This window comes from Neurospora tetraspora (genome assembly GCF_033439725.1).
Source record: "Neurospora tetraspora strain CBS 560.94 chromosome Unknown B0H65scaffold_6, whole genome shotgun sequence".
NCBI lineage: Eukaryota > Fungi > Ascomycota > Sordariomycetes > Sordariales > Sordariaceae > Neurospora > Neurospora tetraspora.
The window spans coordinates 2,693,734-2,713,874 of record NW_026944388.1 but is presented as its reverse complement, the minus strand read 5'-3'; the positions used below and the strand labels follow the sequence as shown (position 1 = coordinate 2,713,874).

The following is a 20,141-nucleotide window of genomic DNA, read 5'->3' as shown; positions in this document are numbered from 1 at the left end:
GATCCCACGCCCCCTTTAAAGGAATTCCTTTGGATAATGATAACTAGGATCCCCGTTCAAAGATCTCTCTACTTGAATTTTAGTAGAATATTTGCATCAAGACAGCGTAGTTGGTTAATGGTTTCTCGAGTTGAGTTTAGGCCTTTTTTGGTGGGAAAAAAACAATTGGGCGTTTTTTTTGGTGACCCACTGTACCGTAGCATAGCTGACCACCCGACCCAGGTGTGTCCACTTTGGATGATCACGGTGCGGAACTTTAAAAACCGACGGGACCTGCGGGACGACGGACAGGGCCGACTAAAACTTTCCACCCAGCCCCACGGGTACGTCAAGATACCGATCTCTCGGCGGTAATCTTACAGGGTCGCAAATTACGCGCGCTTACCGTTACGTTCCTTCAGCACGATTCGGTATATACAGAAAAATACGTAAAAAAGATTTCACTGATCACTGTCGCATTGACGGATGTCAAGTAACATAGCACTCACTACCAGGCTCGATATCTACTTTCACAACACCCCTTGATTATTCAAGGCGACTCCTTTAAATAAGAAGCTCGAATTCACAGTTTCCTTGCTTTCATACAGCATACCAAGTTCGCGATCGCGCAACTAGGCAGTTTGCCTTTCCTGAGAAACGACAATGGACCGAAAAAAGATTGTCCACCGTTTGGACACTCCCTTTTCCGCTGTTGAATGGTATGTTTCTTTCCCATACACAGATTTGCTGAAATTCCTAAATGACATTTGCTTACTCACACGTTTTGTCCAGGCCCCAAATCAGCCAAGAGGATCAGGACGCCATCCTTGAACTCCTTTGTCAGTAAGTCAACCAAACCGTCCCCTAATGCTCCTCTTTCTACTCTACCAACATACTTTGCAGCTATGATCATTTTCTAACCGTCAAGATATAGCCTCCTGTCTCCTCTAGGCCAATACCGAAGAACCTTCGTAACCCCATCCAAGGGCAAGCGGAAGCGGAAGCTGACCGAACAACAAGGAGATGCCAAAACTCCTCAAGTGCCTCCCGCTCCAGAGCTAGCTGCCTATGTTGATGTCGGCTTTTCAACTATTTCCCGAAATTTGCAGGATCTGTCAGCTGTCGCTATCAGTGAGGAGACGGAGGAAGCCAAAGGTGGCGAGCATGACGAGAAAGTGTCAAGTGGTAGCAAGAAGGCTCCATACAGCATCATCTTTGTGGCTCGCTCAGGCCAGTCCTCAGCGTTCAACTGTCATTTCCCTCAAATGGTCGCGGTGGCCTCCAAGTCTCAGTCAAAGGAGGAGAAGATTAGGCTGGTTGGATTTTCCAAGTCCTGCGAGGAAAGGCTAGCAACAGCTCTGGGTATTCCGAGGGTGTCGAGCGTTGCTTTGAGAGCGGACGCGCCGCAGGCGAAGGGCCTCGTGGACTTTGTGAGGGAACATGTGGCTCCCATTGAGGTAGCCTGGCTTCAGGAGGCCGGTTCGGGAAAGTTCTTGGAGACCAATATTGAGGCGGTTCCAACCAAGATCGGAAGCAAGAAGACGAAGAGCTCCTAGTGGTGGGAGGCAGCACAAACAGAAACTTGTTGAAGTCCGACCGGCATGGTTTCGGGGAGACATTTCTCTGGATACGTTGCTGGTTAGACTCACTCTTACGATGCTCTGTCTGGATTTTCCCGGTAAAAACCCTCATACCGCTTAGATGACTCGACAATGGCCAGGCAGCCTTGATACATCTGGCTTCCCAAATACTCATCGGATGGATTGTTTGCTCCTTATACCGCTTAGATGACTCGAGAATGGCCAGGCAGCTTCGATACACCTGGCTCCCCAAATATCGGATGAATTGTTTGCTCCTTTGAAGCTCGAGTGAGTTGAGGGTGGATCACCAGGGCAGGTGGAAAATGCACCATGCTTCCTGGAGCTGATACTCTGCCCATGAAAGACCATACATGCCCATCCAACCGCTACTTCCAAGGCCTGTCTTTTGCTTTATAAACGATAGCTTTGAAGCCTGTCATATTTCATGTATCCATACGGCATGTATGATGCTTGCTTACAACCTGTCTCGACACACCCCTAAAAAATTTCAGACCCCCGATGACGAGTGGAACTTGAGGAAGGAACACCCTCTGATAATGGAAAGCACAATCACTCACTCACAGTGCGCCTTCCCGTCTCAGTGACCCAAAGCAAAACGCGTACCCTAACACGGGACACCAAGACTTGAGTTTCCCACTGAGAACGTACACCCCCTTGGGGCCTGATCTTCTTCCGGGTGCTTGACTTTCTTCCACTGCCGTGGTCAACATCTTCCCTTATCTTCGAGAGTACTCTTTGGAAGGCTGCTGTCATTAGTAACAAGACAACACTCCCTTTTCTATCGCGAGTAGCTTGTCACGATACTGTGGACAATCTTCCCCTCTTCCTACTCACCTTGACAACATCCGTCCTCGATCATTCGACTACAACAGTCTTTCTGTGCCCTTCCTCACCACACAGCAACCATGACTCCACTGGAGGAGGCGCGCGCCTTTCAAGCAGAAGCTACGAAAGGTGGCAACCGTCAGAAGGGCCGCCCCTCAGCTCGCGGCAGAGGCAGAGGTGGTCGCGATCGTGGAGATTCTCCTCACACCCCTTCTGTTCGTGGCGGTCGAGGTGGAGGGGGCCGCGGAGGCTCTCTTCTCCAGCGCGCTACCTCTCGCGCTGCTCACCAGCCCGCGCCCTTCGAGCAGGAGCAGAGCGGACGCCATCTTCCTTCTACGCCCTCATATACTCCTCAGAACACCAAGTCTCGCCCATTTGCTATCCCCATCGTGGCGCCCCCTTCCGACAATGGCGAGTTCACTCCATCAGCATCCCCATCCGGTATTGGGAGCTCTATGTTTGCCCCGCAAGGTATGTTTATCAATCAACTCTTCTACATATGACGTGTGTCCCTAACCATTCATTATAGCTACCCCCAAAGCCACCGCCCTCGCGTCTGGATTATCAAAGTCTCAAACCCCTGTGACAAGGGGTTCCACGTCCATTGAGGAGTCTCGGCATGCGGCTGGAGCCATGACACCCCAGCGGCAACTGACCCTCCACGGGGGAAGAGGAAGGGGAGGAGGTCTCAGGATGAGCAGATTTGCGAGTCAAAAAGAGGATGATGCCGTGTTTGCCTTCTTCAACGACGATTCCCCAGCCCCAGTTGGCGAGGTCAGGTATTACCAGGAAGAATATGAGGAGAAGAAGAAGACAAGTGAGCTACAGAAGCCGAGCTTATCCAAGTTACAAGACGGCGCCCCAAAGCAGTGCACAGAGGTCCCGAGTGCGGCCACCAGTCGCCCTCAGGGTGAGCCCAGTATCACTGTTGACAACAAGGCCGACCACGAGGCCAACCCAAACACTGAGCCTGCTACATCTACGACATCCTCTTCGACTGCCTCAACTGCCAAACCAGTTGCTTCTTTGGCCTCTACTCTTGCAAAGGCCCTCGCCCATCCCACCAGCAGCAAATCTGGCACCAAGAATCGAGAGAGTCTTCATGTCAACGGCGACAACAACAAGACCGACCACAAGGCCAACATGAAGAAAGAGGCCGATGTCCAGACCGAGGCTGAGGCCGAAAAGGCGAGGGGAAAAGGAGAGGCAGAGATCACGCCTCATGACAAGTACTCCTCCTCCGTCGGCGTTCTCGGCTGCAAGATCGACATCAACCGGAAGGCACAGGCAAAGCAGAAGGAAGAGGCCAACCCCAAGGAGGAAGTGAAGGCCGAGATCAAGGCTATTGATGAAGTCGACGTTAAGGTCTCGGACAAACCGGCACCAGTTGACTCCAAGACTGTCAATGCTCAAGAGCTCGAGCATGCTGCGCTCCTTCGTGAACGTGAGGAGCGAGAGCAGCAGCTCCTTCGTGAACGCGAGGAGCGAGAGAAGCAGCTCCTTCGTGAACGTGAAGAGCGAGAGCAGCAGCTCCTTCGCGAGATCGAGGAGGAAGAGGCAGCTCTCGCAGAAATGGCAAAGCTGATTGCCATCAAAAAGGCCAACGCCGAAAAGTTGAAGAAAGATAAGGCCGCAAAGCTTTATGTCAATTCTGCTAGCGGGGATGCTCCAGGCGTCTTGCAACAAGTCACCAATACCGGTTCCAGCCTGCACGGTCCCCATCAAGGTGCTTCTGCGGCAGTATCTATCACGCCGTCCACGGCAAACTTTGGAGGAGCGCAATCCGCTATCCCTGCTCTCACTGAGAACTCCACAGTCACGGTCAACGAGGGCGGTTTCAACAATCAGACCTCGGTCCCGCATTCCACTGGAGGTGAGTAAACCCAATTCTCTTGAGGGTCTGATGTCTTGTCATACTAACGCGGACCAACTTTGAACAGGTACCGTGCCTAACGCTGCATCCAACTCTACGGATGACTTGATGGACGTCGATTTTGAACCAGCCACCATGCAATACGTTCCGCATTCCACTCAGATTTCTCCCTTGGGTTCCAGCAATGGCCATTCCTCTTTCCAGAATGGCTTCCAGGAGGCTGAGGAGGAGGAAGAGCTTTAGGATCTGCTTTGATCCTATACCCTCAGATGAGATGTGGTTTGCTTGTTTTGAGTATTGTGCATATTTGCGAGATTGCTCTCCCCGACGACAACTTCGAGAAATGGAACTATCTCGAAACTGGTTATCCCGCCAGCAAGAAGAACCACATCAAAGAAAGCGAGGGCTTTACTGACACCCACAAAACCGTCGACCCTTTCTTCTTTGTTGTGTTACAACATATTGCTTGTTCGGTACCTGGCGGCACACCAAATATTCATGAAGCTTTCATACCAGTTCACTGCTCACTTTCACGAGCGGTGGGGGGAAAACATCATGTGAACAACAAGTAGGCGAAGATCCAACCTCTGAGCTCGAACATGCAGTCCCCCTAGAGCTGTGGGAAGGCCCAAGAGAATTGGAGGAGTACGCGCGCGAGGTGTTCCCGCTAGAGGAGCAAGCCAACGGCCTCACATGGATGATCGAGGAGGACGACGGAGGCGGCGGCAATAATATCGACAATGATCAAAATAATCGCCGCCAGAAGGAGGAGCATTGCCACCAAAACGGACATCAAAACGGTCACAATAGGATCAATGGGCATGTCGAGCACATTGTTTGATGTGGCCATATATTTCCACACGAGCGTTTGTTATAAGCGGAACCCCCAGTATTAAATTTTGTTTGATCAACATATGGATCAATAGCATATGAGCGCCCAAGGCGAGGAGAGCAGAGAAAGATATAGTCACTTTAGCGGAGGAAGCATGGCGATGTCAAGAAAACATCCGGAACCTATTTGGAGGACGAAGTCTTGGTAGAAGGAGAAGGATCTTCATGTCATCGTTCTTGCTTGTTTCGCTACGTAGAAGTTACCAGTTCCGACCCTGCTACCCAGAAAGGGTAGCAGGTCTTGAAGGATCTGGGATGCCACAGTGGCTCTAGGATTTTATATCCGTGTTTGATAATTGTAGGGAGAAATGTTAGACCCCCAAAAAATAAAACCACAAAAAAATTTAATAAACGATTCCGTATCCATGTGCGGAAGCCAACGCTTAATATCAAAATGCTCGAGGAATGATGAATGCCGTTCAAGTTCTGAATGTCGCACACACATGGAGATCGTAACCGCTAATCACCACAGAAGAGAAAGCACAACTCTGTTTTACAACAAGTTCTAGAGCGTGGTGTTTACAGAAGATAACCGCCAAATATATCATCAAACTAAATACCTCCCAATCTCAGCAAGTCTCCCTCCCTAGAGGTAGTCATCAATCCTCATCCGCAACCTCCCAAGCCCCAATATTCACCACCCCATCACTCAACACCTCCACATGCACTCCTCCTCCTTCTCCTTCCTCAGTTATTTGACCTTGATTCCCACCACCACCACCACCACCACCACCAATCTGCTCAACAACCAACCACAACCCCCCATAACTCCTAATCACATCCGGATCCAAATCCACCTCTCTGGTTCTTAAACCCAGACTGGCATCTGCGAATTCCCCCTTGGTGGTATACCCTTCCGATCCTTCTGTTCCATGCCCATCATGTCCACCTCCGATCCCTCCGAGTCTGTCTGAAAGACTGAGAGAACTCAAACTAGCTGCTAGCTCCCCGCCACCTCCCGAAGCGGTACTGACTAAAACTCGCTTTCGACCCTCGATGGTGCCTAGTTCGAGGGCTACGCGAACCATTGTTGTGGATTGTGTCTTTACTGATCTAGCTAGCACGCTAGCCCTCGTTAACCTTATGACATCGACCCGCGCGCGGACGACCCGTGCTTCACCGTTGGTGCTGTTGCCGTTGTTGTGACCAGAAGTGGTAGGGAGGGGGGGAGCGGGCGTGCGAAGTCGGCCTGCGGCATCGGATAAGATCGGGTTGATGGTAAAAGGACAAGCGGCGCTGACGCGGAGGGAGTACCGGCCTGTTTGGCCGGGTTCGTAGGTGGAGAGGACGATGGTGTAGGTGCCCGGGTCTATGAGTCCGCCGTGATTGGAACTGGACGTCGTAGATGAGGTGTTGGTGTTGGTGTTGGCACTGGTGTTAGAAGAAGGCAGCGTAGAAGCAAAAGTGCACCCCCTCTGATACTCAGCGCTCGAACAAATCAGATCCCTTCCCACAACGGCCGTGACGCGTTGTCCGCCGTTGGAGTAAAGAACGGCGATGTGCACGGGGAGGTTATCCGCTCGCTCGGTGCTGAGGACCAGAGACAGAGGAGAAGGGCGGGTGAGGGTGAGGGCGTATTGCGGGTTGGTCACATAGGATGGGTAGACAGTCGAGCCGCCGGCCGTGCGGCGGGTCCAGGCGCCTGTTATCGTTTCGTTGTAGGGAAGCGGGTCGGAGGCTGGGGAGATTGTAAGGGGCGAGTTGGAGAAGAAGGATAAGGTGAAGGAGTAAGAGGGGAGCGGTAGGTCGGATTGAGCGATGACCAGGGTTTGGGCGACACCCGGGGTCGGAGAGTAGCGGAGGAGGGTGTTGGGGCTGTCGACGTAGGGGCCCTGGTGTAGCGCATGGTGGGAGCCTTCGGAAAGGGGGATGCGCGTGCCGGGTGGGTGGGAGGTGAAGAGGGAGAGGGACATGTAGCCGAGGGATTTTAGCGGCTGGTGGAAGCCGTGTTCTTGCTTGCGTTCGCGGAGGATGTCGAGTTCCGAGTCTTGCCAGTGTCGGTTGAGGAGGACCCAGACTGGGCTGCCCGTGGGGGAGAGAACGCTGTATTGTGGGTTTTGGGTGAAGACAAGCTCTTCGGCTTTGGGAGGGATCGTCCATGTGAAATGGTAGTCTTGACGGAATCGGAAGAGGGAGGGACTCCAGTTGACGTAGAGTGAGTCGAAGTGTTGGAGGACATCCTCAAAGGTCATCCAGAAGGTGTTGGACATGCTCTCTTCAGGGGTTTCACTTCTGTCGGTGCTTAGAGTAGCAGTTGATCCTACGCCGGTCCAAACCAAGCTGTCGCGCCATGGGTTCTTCACTAGAAAAAGACGGTTGTTGCCGTCATTCCTCAAGTCAAGTACTGCGTAGTCGTGCTCTCTGACCAGGCCGAGAGTTTGCTCTTCTTCACGAGAGAGTTTTCCGGTACCGAGAGTCACTAGCGCATTGCCCTGATCGTACGCTGACTTGATCCGGTTCCATGTCTCGTTCAGTTCAATATCATCGCTGTCAATGTCATTAGCCATTCTTGTCTGGAGACAAAGGTTACAAGGAGTGTCTCTCACTTTTGAAGAAAGATTTGCTCCGGAATCCAACCGGTAAGAGCGTGCAAGTCTGTTCCAGAGTTGCTTCCGGGAAAGTCATAGCCGCCTCGAATCTTCAAATAGGCTTTCTCGATCAGTGCCGGCCAGATGAGATGATGATTGCGCCGGTCCACCACATAAAGCGTGCGCTCGGAGGAAGAGGTCGGGAGACGGTCGTCTATGAGCACCTTGCGCCAACATCCATTGAAGTACATGCGGAAGATGTACTTGCCGTTTTGTGAGACGGCTGGCCGTTTAGCGTCCTCGTCATAAGGGTACATGAGTGAGGAAAGCAACTGGTTTGTGTTAGTGTAACTGCGCATTTGTCACAGAAAGGTCATCTTGTGTCCTTACCGAGCCTGTTCTTGGGCCGAATTGCCGGATAGCAGCACACAAGCTTGCTACAACCGAACAGTCGGTTGCCAAATCCTGACCGAGGTCAATGCTTTCCGCAGCAGTCATGAAGATATCTGACCCCCGTTCCGGCACATGCACGAAAATCTCATGCGGTCTCTTCCAACCGGCAAATATATCTTGTTGCTCAGGAGAGAGGGTGAACGGCGAATGGTCCCTGTGGAACAAGTTAGGCAAGGTCATTTTAAATCCCATACTTGACATAACATACGTATAGCACCCATCAGGTGCCTTTGAAGTGGCAAACTCATCCGGACCTGGCGTCTTCTCCCATGGTGGGAAGATATTGCCATGCAACTTGGACGACTTCAGAATAAGAGTTTTCTCGGCAATGGTCAGGGTCCGTGTCGATTCGGGCACGGGTGGGCGGGCAGAAGTGGTGGCGGATTTGGCATTGGCTTTGAGGCGTTCACCAAGGGCTATGAGGTCGCTACATTTGCGCTGTAGGCGGTTGCGATCTTTGGGGTTGGCGGCTTTCTCGGCCGCGCGCATGTAAATCTCGGCGGCGGCAATGGCATGTTTGAGTGCTTCTTGGCCATGCGATTCGGCGAGACGACGCTCGTGTTCCTTGCAAAAGTTAGATGTATAGCTCTATAGAGACATGGTATCGGGGTATCAAGCATTACCAAAGCTCTAGCCTCCATCGTGACACTTGGGGAAGGATGAATGTGTAAAACTTGTATGCATACTTTGTAATGCTCAGTCCTTGAGTCCTCTCCTGGTACCGTAGTTGTGAAATATGGGTGTTGAGTATATATAATGCCGACTGGGATCCAAACAGAAAACAAGTGTGAATGAATGGATGACACGGATAGGTATGGATAGACTAGTTAGACTAGTTCTATTCCTCTTGTTAAGATGACTCGAATCAAGGACAGAATAGAAGACGACGAATAAAGAGGCTTGATTGCCCAATATCGTACTATAATTCGCGAAAAGGAACGGGAACCCCAGACAGCGACCTCGCGTATCGAGCTTTCACTTGCTGGAGCTGGGGACGCCGCCTTGATGTGATTCTTGGCTGCAGCGAGTGTCCATCCGTCTTCCGCATCGACTCCAGCACACCGGGATGTTTACTTTTTGGCCGTAGAAGCCGAAGATGTAAACGGCCCGTTCTTCTGTCTACTTACCAAAAGGGGCCACCGACGGGTCGTCCTGCTTGATGTAGTAAGCGGAACTTGAGCCAGGGCGGTGCAGTAATTCCGCGGTAGTGCCAGCAGTGCCAGCAGTGGCAGTAGGTGTCTGTGGAGATTCTGGCAAATTCCGAACTCCCTTCTCAAGTCGGAGTGGATGCCGTTGTGCTGCAGGACGGCGTGGCAGGTGAGACAGGGGAAGCCCTACCGGCCTATCTGGGAAAAGAGAACCCTTCCTTTTCTATCAGTGGAACCTTGGCACGTCCAGGTTGGCGATGTTACTGGTGAATCATGAGTTGGAGCTGGAGACGGGGTCGGAGTGACGGAGTCGGGGGTTGGGAGGGTGGTGAAAGGAGTTTGGATGAGTAATGCAGATATGGCGGACGAGTCAGTTCGAAACCCCCCAGGGTCGTTTTGAACAGCTTGTAACTTGGAAGTGGAATGGAAAAAGTCGAATATCTTAAGTTACTACCAAGATTCTTCTCAACTCCAAAAGCGGTCAATATCAGACCTTGTGATAGTTGTCAATTTCCCTTTTCCGAGTTTTGCCCGGCGTTTCTTACCTAACAATTTCTATAGCACAGTCCAGGGTTGAGGTACTTACTTAGGTAAGTCTACAGTGCCGTATCGCTGCTGTCAAACGCTGTCAACATCACCAACGGTACCCCGCATCGGCCGATAAGGTACTGACACCAAGAACGGGACAGCGGGATACCGATGCAAGAGCCCCGCCAGATGACGGGATGATGGGATCTGCTGTTCCTGCGCCCTGGAGCCCGGGCCTCGCATGCCATGAGGCCATGGTGGGGCATCGCGGCCTTTAGCGCCTTTAGCGGCCTCGGCATGCGTTGGGCCAACGAGGTTCTCTTCAGCCTGCTTGCCGGGTGCTCCTTGCGAGCTTGCCCGGTTGGCGGCGCCGAGAGAGCCTCCACGGGCAGGCATTTGGGACATGGGGGGCTTCGGGTTTCCCGACCGCCGAGGGATCGGACCAGCGCCAAGGGAAGCTGGAGATGCAATAGCACCCCGAAGGATTTACGGTTCGCACAAGAATCATAGTGGTATGGATGCCGAAACGGTGAGAACGGTGAACAACTTCACCTACCTTGGCTACTCAGCCACCCGGGGACGCCGTTGTATGTCAAAGGCATACACCTACACAGCCTTATGCCAATGGCTTGGGACTCTTAAAGATCAAGAATCATGTTGCTGGTTGCACAGTGATCGTCACTCGTATGTCTTGGAGCAGACCGCTGACCACCAACCATCCAATGCGCAAATCTTTCTCTATCAGCACCTTCGGACTCGCCGAACACGATCCTCGGATGTGTTGCCGGAGAGCGGGAAGAGCCGCTTTAAACGTTGTGCCGTGGCAGCGGAAAAATGGTCTGGCAGGGTTATAACCACGGCAGCCTTCGTTTCAAAGTCTCCAAGCTGTGGTCTCGTCGCCTCTTTCAACTTTGAACCTGGTTGAGGAAGGAAAGCCGACAGACCTGACGGCTTTGGAAGAGGAGCCCTTAGTCTGTCATTGACTCAACGCCTCGAGGAAGTTTTTAGAGCACGATGCCCTCTGCGATACCTAGTCTGATCTCTTGTTCCAAAAGTACTCTGCAACTCGCAAGTTGTTTCAGCGCGCCGGCGTAACAAATCCGCTTGTGGGGATCCCCTCAGATGGCTCCGGGGTGTCTCAGAGTTCTTGTCGTCGGGAGTCCAAGTATGTTTTGCCCTTCAAGCCTCCTCTCGCAATTCTGCTGATAAAATCGACCAGTTTCCACGACCATAATATGTGGTGCCCGGCGACAAGAATTCCTCCTTCAGAAATATGTCGAGTTCAAATCTTGGGAGGCTGGTTGTCGCTGGTTGACTGGATCATCGAGATACGAGGTCCACAGATGGAGACGGTCGCCATGATGCCTCGGCACTACATCATCGTGGTTGAGTTCGCTCTTGATAACTGCTTAATTCGAAGAGCCCAATGAGAGCGACAATGGAGTTCGGTTGCTGACAGCGCGTATAAAATATCCCTTGGCCCCTACATCATGGGATGTGTTGTCGAAAAGTTGTGCTGTCTTTCTCCCAGGTTGTCGCTTTATCAGATCTGATAAAAGAAGACAGGAGGAAATGACTCGAAAAGCTGGGGGACCGGGGAATCTTTATCGACGCAATGGAATCGTGGGGGCGGAAACGCAACCCCAAAGTCGCGTGCCGAGGCCCCTGTGTGGTCAATGTGGCCCTGGAAGATGCCGAACGTCTGCAAAGCGACGAAACAACAGTTACCTATGCGCTGCTCCAAATTAATTGGGGAACTGCCGAGGTTATCGGTGGTTATCCGGTTATCGTCCATCACGGGTTGGGGAGGGGAAGACCTTTGAAAAGTCCCTGGTGGTTGCTTTCCATTCCACTTTCGAACTGGACTGGATTCCCTTGTGAGGTTGCCCCGTCGAGACCGCCAAAAGAGTCCCACCGCCGGCCTCGGGACATGCCATTTGGACGGTCTGAAATAATCGTTGTAAAACCGCCCGGCCGCCCCCCCTTCTAGCGCCCGTCCGTCCGTGCTAGTCGTCACCGATTTCCTTCCCCGTGTGTGTGTGTGTTGTTCGATATTGCAAAAACCCCATCTTTTGTTCTTGTTCACATTTGCCATTTGCGCTGTCGCATACCTATCTGCCAAAGTTATAACCGTCCTACACACCATTGACATAAGCGGGGATCTTGAGCCAGCGATTGCGCCAACCAACACCGAGCGACCGTTTCCGTCCGAACCACTCCCACCCGAGCGCATTACCTCGAACTCCCGCCTCGAGCGTCTAGAAGCATTTCCAGATATCAAGTAATAGTCAACAATGGCAGCACAGTCAAAACCCGCCCAATTGGGCCCCTGGGGAAAGGCCACGGCTGGCGCTGCTGGTGCCGCTTTCGCCAACGTGCTTGTATACCCACTTGATCTGTGTGTACACCCTTCCTTCTTTGCGCTCTTTCAACCAGCAGACACTGACTTTGTGAGAACTACAGCATCAAGACAAAACTTCAAGTCCAAGTCAAGAAGTCCGCCGACGTCGAAAAGCAAGAGGCTACGGCCAGCAGTGAGGTTCACTACAAGGGAACATGGGACGCCATCACCAAGATCAAGGATGCCGAGGGTGTCGCGGGTCTTTATGCTGGCATGGGCGGAGCGCTACTGGGTGTCACCTCGAGCAACTTCGCCTACTTCTACTGGTATTCGATTGTCCGCACGCTTTATCTCAAGTACCAAAAATCGGAGCACCCCTCGACCGCCGCTGAGTTGTCCCTTGGCGCCGTTGCCGGTGCGCTCGGCCAGCTTTTCACCATCCCAGTCGCGGTCGTCACCACCCGCCAGCAAACGCAGAACAAGGAGGACAGGAAGGGCATGATCGAGACCGCCCGGGAGGTTGTCGAGGGCGAGGATGGCATCACCGGACTTTGGAGAGGCTTGAAGGCTAGCTTGGTTCTGGTTGTCAACCCAGCCATCACATATGGCGCGTACGAGAGGCTGAAGGATATTCTTTTCCCTGGAAAGAACACTCTTAAGCCCTGGGAGGCTTTCCGTAAGTTGGAATCCTGGAGGATTCTGTGATATGCTTCGCTAACAAGTCTCCTTTAGTTCTTGGCGCATTGTCCAAGTCGATTGCCACCATCGTCACTCAGCCCCTCATTGTCGCCAAGGTCGGCCTGCAATCCAAGCCTCCTGCGGCTCGCAACGGCAAGCCTTTCAAGAGCTTCGTCGAGGTTATGGAGTTCATTGTCAAGAACGAGGGCGCTTTGAGCTTGTTCAAGGGTATCGGACCCCAGCTTCTCAAGGGCTTCCTGGTGCAAGGCATCTTGATGATGACCAAGGAGCGGTATGTTGCGCAAACTCTCCACAATATTCGTCAGAACGAAATACTGATATGCTGCATTACAGTGTCGAGCTTATGTTTATCCTCTTCATGCGCTTCCTTTCGAAGCTTCGGTCGCAGCGGCTCGGCAAGGCCGCTGCTTTGGCTGCCGCGGCAAAGGTTGCATCCCCGGTCATTGCCAAGTAGACGCACCCTTCCATTTCGTGAACCACAAAAGCACGTTTCATGACCTTAACGTTCTGCTTGTACTATATTTCCTGCTGCATTTGATGGCGGTCATGTTTGGAGAATCATACTCACATTTCGGTAATCTTCTGGTACTTGAATTTCATCTTTCAGCTGGACCTGGTTTATATAGAGTGGATAGATGCCCCTTTGGATAAAAGACCTTTATGAGTTGAACTTTGTTCATGGTTAATAGTGCTGGTGATTTCGTTGTCCAGCGCAAAGTTGAAGCTGAGAGCCGAGTTGTTGCGCCAAGAGAATCATTGGACGGCTCCACCAAACTCAAGTCACGGTCAAAGTTGCAGTGACAAACGAACTGTGGCGCACTACCGCTCCAGCCACACACCAGCCACTCCCACCAAATTAGGGCAGTGGAAATTTCTCCCACATTTGGCGCAGGAAATAAACTCGCTTGTCTGACCTTGCAACCCCAGCAGCCTACCGAACATCGTCTGTTTGTTTGACGCCGGAAATCAGTCGCAATGGCCAGTATGTTGCGCCCTCGCTGTCAGAATATCGTCATGTCGAAATAATGGAATACTGATCATTTTCAACAGAGTCCAAGAACTCGTCTCAGCACAACCAGTCGCGGAAGGCTCACCGCAACGGGTACGACCACCCCAGCATCACCACTTGAAAACCGAGGAGAAGGAGATGATGGATACCCGAATAAGCCCGAAGTGCTGACGAATTTCTCTTCGCGACAACAGTATCAAGAAGCCCAAGACTTCCAGATACCCTTCCCTCAAGGGCACTGACCCCAAGTTCCGCCGCAACCATCGTCATGCTCTCCACGGCACCGCCAAGGCTCTGGTACGCCTCGATCCCGATTTGCGACAAGACTACGAGAGAGCGTGTTTCGCTAACACATTCTACAGAAGGAGTTCAAGGAGGGCAAGCGCGAGACTGCTTAGATTTCCTCTACCCAACATCTGTTGCGGGGCGTCAATGAAATACCATTCTGAATGACGAAATATTCATTCGGGACAGACAACATGATGACCATTTTACGGCGTATACGGTGAAAATGTGATGTTCAAGGGTTGCGATTTACTTTCTAGGTATTCAGTCACAGCAGGAATGCTCTTCTCTCTGACTGCCTTCGGAATCGGAGCGCACACGACAATCAGTTGCCCCGACTCGATTTCCATGAACGACCGATGTGCGCGCAGTACCAGATACCGGATACCTTCCAGCCAGCACTTCCCGAAACCATGCCCCGAGCATCCCAGGACCGACCACATATCTTTCCTGCCCGTCCTGACAGAATTCCCCCTCTCTTGGACCCCCCTTCCCGAGGTACCTTTGGACCCTGGACCTTTCCCCATTTGCTTTGGACCATCTCCCCGGGGGACCGAACGGCATTAGTGTGTACAACATTGGGCTCATATACCTACGCCTCTCTGTTGAAGGATTTTATCGTGCCAAGAAGAACACTCTGCCATACTATTACCAAACACTTTGGTTCTCTTTACTCTAGGGACCTTCGTGCATGAAAGTACGGTGACATCCCATCGTTTTTGCGATCCCTGTTTTCATCCCCTTGGTTCTTCCGGTTTCCCCTGCCTCCATGGAATCCTGGATCCAGCGGTTTGCCCTTTGCCTGTCGATGTCGTTTTCGTGCTTTTCCCGGATCAGTAAATGTTTTACGCGCCTGGTTTTACCCAAGCAGTGCTTTATTATAGCAAGAAATGCAAAATACAAGACGGTTTTGATACTTTTGTTTATCCCAAGGCGGTGGTGCCTGGATGGTAGTGATCATGTCAATCTTGGCGCATGTGGAAACCATGGAATTGGTGACAAAGAAGCTTCCAAACCATCTGTTTCCCTGTAAGTACAACCCAAATGTCAATCCACAACAAACTCGCACGTCATATAGCCTACTGGCCTTTCCCAGCACAGCATCAAAGATGGAATGTTAGCGATCTGACGTTATGGCAGACGATCAGGTCCGATATCGTCACTTCGAGCAAGCGTCGCTCTGATCTCGAACAATCCACAGCCTCACACGATCATCATTTGGCCTTTGTTCACAATATCAACACCCTACCTTTTCGAGCCGCTTGACACCGTCTCAGCAGGCGATCGGGAACCCATATTTATCCATTCCAGTGCTGGGGCTCTTTGTGGGCTTCCGGAAAATTTACCATGACTGCTACGACGGAGTTCCACCATGTGATGGTGCTTGGGATTGTCCTGGCGGACACTGCCGTAAAAGAACCCCTTCCACCTCTCTCACCCGGCTGAGAAACACGGGAATGAAACGACCGAAGCCCTTACAGCCATTCACTTGGGTTTTCTTTCTTATGAAAAGGACAATCAACGTGGTAAGTACCCAGAAAGACTGAAGTGAGGTTGGTGACAACGCTAACAACCCTAACCCATCTCCAGGTACGTACGTAATACCAAAGTAAACAAAGAAAAGGGGCGGGGCGGCCCCACACACTACACTTCTCTGCTTCCAAAGAATTGGCTGCTTGCGAAAGTCATCGATGGTAAAGCTCTAGTTTCATCAGCTAGCTAAAGCTATGTTAAGCTCAGCTATGTGTGGTATGTGAGCAATGAGGCTTGCATCCCAGCAAAAGCGACTGTCTTTGAATGTGTTCGTCCTTGACACCCAGCTCCCTGCAGGCGTCAATCTCGCATGCGCCCAGACACTGAGGCCCGAGCCATTCCCGATGGGAAAGAGCATCCTGAGACGTGTGGAAGGTGCATCCCACCTCGATTTTCCATTTCTGAGTATTTAGACCTGGAGCTCAGCGAGGCACTTGATACTGACCCAATCGCTCCGTGGCGAGCTGAAGTCCTCCTCATCCTGGTCCTGGAACTCGTCGATCGCGTCCTCGCCTCCGATTTCTTCAACTTTGTTCTCGATGGAATCATTTACGCACCCAGCAAAGAAGTCAAGGATAGCTTTGCCACAATCAACCATTTTCCCTGCCATCAAGAACCAAGCCTTTCAGTCCCCGTTTACCAACCGCACTTCCGATTCAAGATAATCGCTTCAAGCGGGCTCACGACCTTGAACCACCCAACAGCCATACGCCTGTCCATTGCCATATACCGACTCCGGCGTCATCTTCGCCCTGGTGGTCGTGTGAGATTCATCTGCGCACTCGTCGCCATCCTCTCCCCGTCTTTCTGACGAGTACAGATCTTCCACGGCCCTCTCAGCGTATAAATCCTCGATGCAAGTCAATTAGCCATCTCCTTTCGGCCTTCTACCGTCCAATAATGACGGCATCATCGGGGCCGTGTCTTCAAATGCTCATCAACCCGCTCAGGTCAGTCAGCGCCGCTTCATCTTGAGCCTGCTCCTCACGACCAACGATGTCATCGTGCGCTTCTCCTTGGAAACCCTCCCAATAAGCGCCGGTCCCACAGAGTCCAGCGCTTGGTAATCCCTCGGCCTTGCGACCAGGTACACGCGGATGTGAAAGTCCACGCGTCTCCTCGAGACTCATCATCGCCACACCTTCCTGGATTGCCTCCATTTCCCTCTCCTTCGCCATCATTTCTTGAGAATCCCTCCGAGACTCCGCAGCTCCGGTGAGTCGTAATTCAGTCCCAAAATCATGCTTGTCGGCACTACCAGAACCGTCCAGATCGGGGTCCATGCGATTACCACTCCCAACCTTGGCAAGCTCTCGATCCAAATCCATTTCCATCCCCATCTTCTGATCCAAATCCAAATCCAACTCCAACTCTAAACCCCGCGACGTAACCAACCCTTCCAACAGCTTCAATCCTCTCTTCGCCCGTTTCAACACCCTCCTCACCTCCTTCTCCGCCTCCTGGCTCGGCAAGAAGGGGAGTGTAAGTACAGGCGCTATGGCTGTCAAAGGCTTATAGATCGAGGCGTGAGCGTGGTTCCTGAGGGCTTGAAGGGTTTTGCGCTGTTGGATTTGGATTTGGATGTCTCGAACGGGGGAGACGGGGGAGACGGGGGATGGAGGAGGTGCGAGATTACCCCTCGTCTCTGAGGCGAGCTTGTTATCAGCCACCTTGGAGCTTGGGAGATCTGGCTCGCAGAGGGATTGGATGAGGGCGTAATATCTCGCTATGAGCCGGTTGAGTGAAGCGCTGTAGGGTTTGGTGGGGATTTTCTTGGTTTTGGTTTTGGGCTTGCGGTTGTGGTGGGTTTTGGATGTCGTGGATGTCGAGGATGTCTTGGATTTGTGGGTTTGAGGAGGTAAAGCGAATCGGACGCTTTTGGGTTTTTGTGGGGTCCAAGCAGTTTGGTTGGGAGAGGTCGGAGGAAGACGCTGCTGTTTGTCGGGGGTAGTGGGTGGTGTTGGTGGTAGGAGGGTGAGTTTGAGGCGAGGCGGTCGGGGACGGGACATGCTTCTGACGGGTTCGAGATGCGAAGGTAAATGGGTCTGGAGTATTGTTAGCGACCTGCCGGCGGATCTGTTGCGTTTAGACCCTTGCGATGCTTTGTTTACCTACCTGTCGTTGTGAAGGAGATAGAGGCTTTCAGGCTACCGATGGGCAAAATGGAGTTGGAAGGTAGGTGAACAACGGCTCAGCTCAAGATCAGAAATCAAGGAGGCTCGGGCATGATATTGTTCGGTTCTGCTCCAGACGTCTCAGGTTTGCGTCCTAGGATCTGAGCGGGTGGTAAGGTGCTTCTCAAAGCCTTTCTGTGGGAAGACGTTGGCTTCCAGTGTTGCTTGTTTACTTTGGACGCTACTGTTCTTTGAAGGTCCGGTCACGGATTTGACGACAACAAAGTTCGAGTGGATTTCGTTATTGGACTCGAAGCTGCCAGAAAGGGTTTTGTCGGGCTTTGGCGAATGGAGCATCAATCCTGAGTTAGGTAAAACGTTGGATCAAAACACTGACAACCTGAATCTTTAGATGACATGTTCGAGGCGCATACGTCACACTTCGGACTTCGGACGGCTGAACTGCCTTGGATGACTGGACAAAACATTCCGTCCATCTTGAGATCATCCGGTAGAACGGATGGCTGAAGCAATCGAAACATACTTGGCAGTTCTAGATGATGAACCTGGTAGATATCCCACATCCGTTAAAGTCGAAGCGACCTTTGGTTCAAGTAAGTGTTGTCTATCTGCCAACATATCTCATTGATCACTCTCCTCTCAGATTTGCTAACCCCCGTCTCTAGATTTTCCCTTCTACCTTGTAAATCCCAACTCCCAAGTGCATCACACCCTGGTTTTTTAGCAATCCCTCCGATCCAGACATACCTGGCAAACCTTCCCTCCATCCGCAAAAAAAACACCCTTTACTGCCTCCAATTCCACGTATAGTGCCAGCTTGCACCCGCACCCGGATCGCACGGGTGCGCCGTCAGCAAATATGCCCTCGGGTCAACTCCTCCGGATTCCTCGCTCCATATACTCTCCTCGGGCTCCTTCATATCAACATCCTCCATTCTCTCCCCGTCGACTTCTTCCTTGGTGTTGTCCCCCCTAACCGTCTCCGTTTCATCCGCGTCGTCCAACTGCATCTGATCATCCTCCGACTCCTTCTTAACAGGCTTGCTCAACTGCGCCTCCTCACTCTTGGCTTCCGCTTTCAGAATCTCCTCCCAGTCGACTGGCTCGTCCAATAAATCCTCCTCCATTTCTTTGAACATGGCCATGATTTCGTCGTCGGTGAACTCTGGCCATTCGGTGAACTGGAACTGGGCGCCCATGTTGAGGTCCATGTCCATGGCCACATCCCGAGCATGGACACTCGGCTCGCCTTCCCCTCCCCTCTCATCCTCCCTCTTATCCTCCCTCTCATCCTCCCTCTCATCCTTCCTCTCCTTCCCCTTCCCCTTCTCCTTGCCCTTCCCCTCCCCCCTAACCCCACCCCCCAAGCTCACGTGCACCTTCCCCAACTGGTGCAATGGCTGCCTCAACCGCCCACTCCAAATCCTATGATTAACCTCCACCTGCAACTCCTTCAAATCCCTGAAACAGCAATCCACCTGCTTCTTCAAGACCTTCTCCCTCTCCTCATCAAATAAGTCCTCGAACCGCTTAAACACGGCGCCTCTCATGACCTCTAGCTCGTGGGCGTGTAGTTCTAGTTGGGTTTTGATGTCGGCGACTCTTTCGGCGTCTTCAGTCGCGGCGGCGGCGGCGGCAACTGCTTGTTCGTAGACGGTGACGGGCCCCGCGGAGCGCAAATGTGGGACGGATGGGACGGTTGGCATGATGGGAAGGGGAACATCGTTTACTCGTTCCTGCAGATCCCGGCAGAGCTTGGAGATGGAGACGAGGTCGCGGGGGAGGTGGTGGCGGAGACGGCGGAGGCGGAGGTGGGAGAGGGTGAGAACGCGGGGATGGAGGCGGGGACGGCGAATGGGGACGAAGTCCGGGGCGGTTTCTGATGGGGTTTCCTCGTGCTCGACACGGGGCTCCGGGCTGAGGAGTCGGGGGGTGTTGGTGAGAGAGGTGAGGGGGGAGAGGTTTGGGGATTTGAGGTCTTCCATTGTGTGTGTGTGTTGGGTCTGGAAGGTGATGAGACCTGTGGGTTTTGTCGTTATGGGTAGGTGCGCTCGGATTGTCTTGATGATGCTCGAGAGTCTGCTCGCCTTAGTGCTGTTGTCTCGTACGGGTGTTCTAGATCGATGTCGACGAGGGCCAATATGGAGCTGAACAAGGCGAGTACCAGAGGGAGTTTATAACTCTCTGGGAGATTTGAGATATCATTTTGGCGCGGCCATCACGACTGATGCCGGCAACCTATCATGACGAGAGGCCATGGTGGTGAAGCTCCGGAGGCCGTTGCAGTGAAATGTGCGCATTATGGAAGAGAAC

At 52.4% G+C, this 20,141-nt stretch overlaps 8 protein-coding genes across 8 annotated transcripts; 5 read left to right on the top strand and 3 right to left on the bottom strand.

Annotated features, from left to right (window-relative positions):
• Positions 1–562: 562 nt before the first annotated feature.
• B0H65DRAFT_268053 (uncharacterized protein) lies at positions 563–1,733 on the top strand. The gene is made up of 3 exons (XM_062822713.1): positions 563–698; positions 772–822; positions 914–1,733. Exons 1-3 carry the CDS (start codon positions 643–645, stop codon positions 1,533–1,535), a joined length of 729 nt encoding a protein of 242 aa, XP_062679655.1. The 5' UTR covers positions 563–642; the 3' UTR covers positions 1,536–1,733.
• Positions 1,734–2,485: 752 nt separating this feature from the next.
• On the top strand, positions 2,486–4,521 carry B0H65DRAFT_578553 (uncharacterized protein; the record flags this gene model as incomplete). Its single annotated transcript, XM_062830732.1, has 3 exons — positions 2,486–2,876; positions 2,935–4,278; positions 4,346–4,521. The coding sequence occupies 3 exons, from the start codon at positions 2,486–2,488 to the stop codon at positions 4,519–4,521; spliced, it is 1,911 nt and encodes a 636-aa protein (XP_062679654.1).
• A 26-nt stretch (positions 4,522–4,547) lies between these two features.
• On the top strand, positions 4,548–5,231 carry B0H65DRAFT_590815 (uncharacterized protein; the record flags this gene model as incomplete). Its single annotated transcript, XM_062831080.1, has 2 exons — positions 4,548–4,746; positions 4,851–5,231. The coding sequence occupies 2 exons, from the start codon at positions 4,548–4,550 to the stop codon at positions 5,117–5,119; spliced, it is 468 nt and encodes a 155-aa protein (XP_062679653.1). The 3' UTR covers positions 5,120–5,231.
• Positions 5,232–5,768: 537 nt separating this feature from the next.
• On the bottom strand, positions 5,769–8,791 carry B0H65DRAFT_551142 (uncharacterized protein; the record flags this gene model as incomplete). The annotated part of the gene is made up of 5 exons (XM_062829789.1): positions 5,769–7,656; positions 7,716–8,029; positions 8,088–8,304; positions 8,359–8,714; positions 8,774–8,791. The coding sequence occupies 5 exons, from the start codon at positions 8,789–8,791 to the stop codon at positions 5,769–5,771; spliced, it is 2,793 nt and encodes a 930-aa protein (XP_062679652.1).
• Positions 8,792–11,968: 3,177 nt separating this feature from the next.
• B0H65DRAFT_267957 (mitochondrial carrier domain-containing protein) lies at positions 11,969–13,626 on the top strand. Its single transcript, XM_062822712.1, has 4 exons — positions 11,969–12,224; positions 12,290–12,843; positions 12,900–13,137; positions 13,200–13,626. The coding sequence occupies exons 1-4, from the start codon at positions 12,121–12,123 to the stop codon at positions 13,318–13,320; spliced, it is 1,017 nt and encodes a 338-aa protein (XP_062679651.1). The 5' UTR covers positions 11,969–12,120; the 3' UTR covers positions 13,321–13,626.
• Positions 13,627–13,841: 215 nt separating this feature from the next.
• B0H65DRAFT_551139 (ribosomal L29e protein family-domain-containing protein) lies at positions 13,842–14,273 on the top strand (the record flags this gene model as incomplete). Its single annotated transcript, XM_062829787.1, has 4 exons — positions 13,842–13,848; positions 13,917–13,968; positions 14,070–14,172; positions 14,238–14,273. The coding sequence occupies 4 exons, from the start codon at positions 13,842–13,844 to the stop codon at positions 14,271–14,273; spliced, it is 198 nt and encodes a 65-aa protein (XP_062679650.1).
• A 2,346-nt stretch (positions 14,274–16,619) lies between these two features.
• Positions 16,620–17,702, bottom strand: B0H65DRAFT_559849 (uncharacterized protein; the record flags this gene model as incomplete). The annotated part of the gene is made up of 1 exon (XM_062830134.1): positions 16,620–17,702. One exon carries the CDS (start codon positions 17,700–17,702, stop codon positions 16,620–16,622), a length of 1,083 nt encoding a protein of 360 aa, XP_062679649.1.
• A 911-nt stretch (positions 17,703–18,613) lies between these two features.
• B0H65DRAFT_559848 (uncharacterized protein) lies at positions 18,614–19,813 on the bottom strand (the record flags this gene model as incomplete). The annotated part of the gene is made up of 1 exon (XM_062830133.1): positions 18,614–19,813. The coding sequence occupies one exon, from the start codon at positions 19,811–19,813 to the stop codon at positions 18,614–18,616; it is 1,200 nt and encodes a 399-aa protein (XP_062679648.1).
• Between the last annotated feature and the right edge of the window lie 328 nt (positions 19,814–20,141).

Coding starts and splice junctions, on each gene's coding strand:
- B0H65DRAFT_268053 (XM_062822713.1), top strand. CDS start 643: ATGGACCGAAAAAAGATTGTCCACCGTTTGGACACTCCCTTTTCCGCT. Junction 699..771: donor CCCTTTTCCGCTGTTGAATG/GTATGTTTCTTT, acceptor CGTTTTGTCCAG/GCCCCAAATCAGCCAAGAGG. Junction 823..913: donor ATCCTTGAACTCCTTTGTCA/GTAAGTCAACCA, acceptor GTCAAGATATAG/CCTCCTGTCTCCTCTAGGCC.
- B0H65DRAFT_267957 (XM_062822712.1), top strand. CDS start 12,121: ATGGCAGCACAGTCAAAACCCGCCCAATTGGGCCCCTGGGGAAAGGCC. Junction 12,844..12,899: donor TAAGCCCTGGGAGGCTTTCC/GTAAGTTGGAAT, acceptor AGTCTCCTTTAG/TTCTTGGCGCATTGTCCAAG. Junction 13,138..13,199: donor TTGATGATGACCAAGGAGCG/GTATGTTGCGCA, acceptor GCTGCATTACAG/TGTCGAGCTTATGTTTATCC.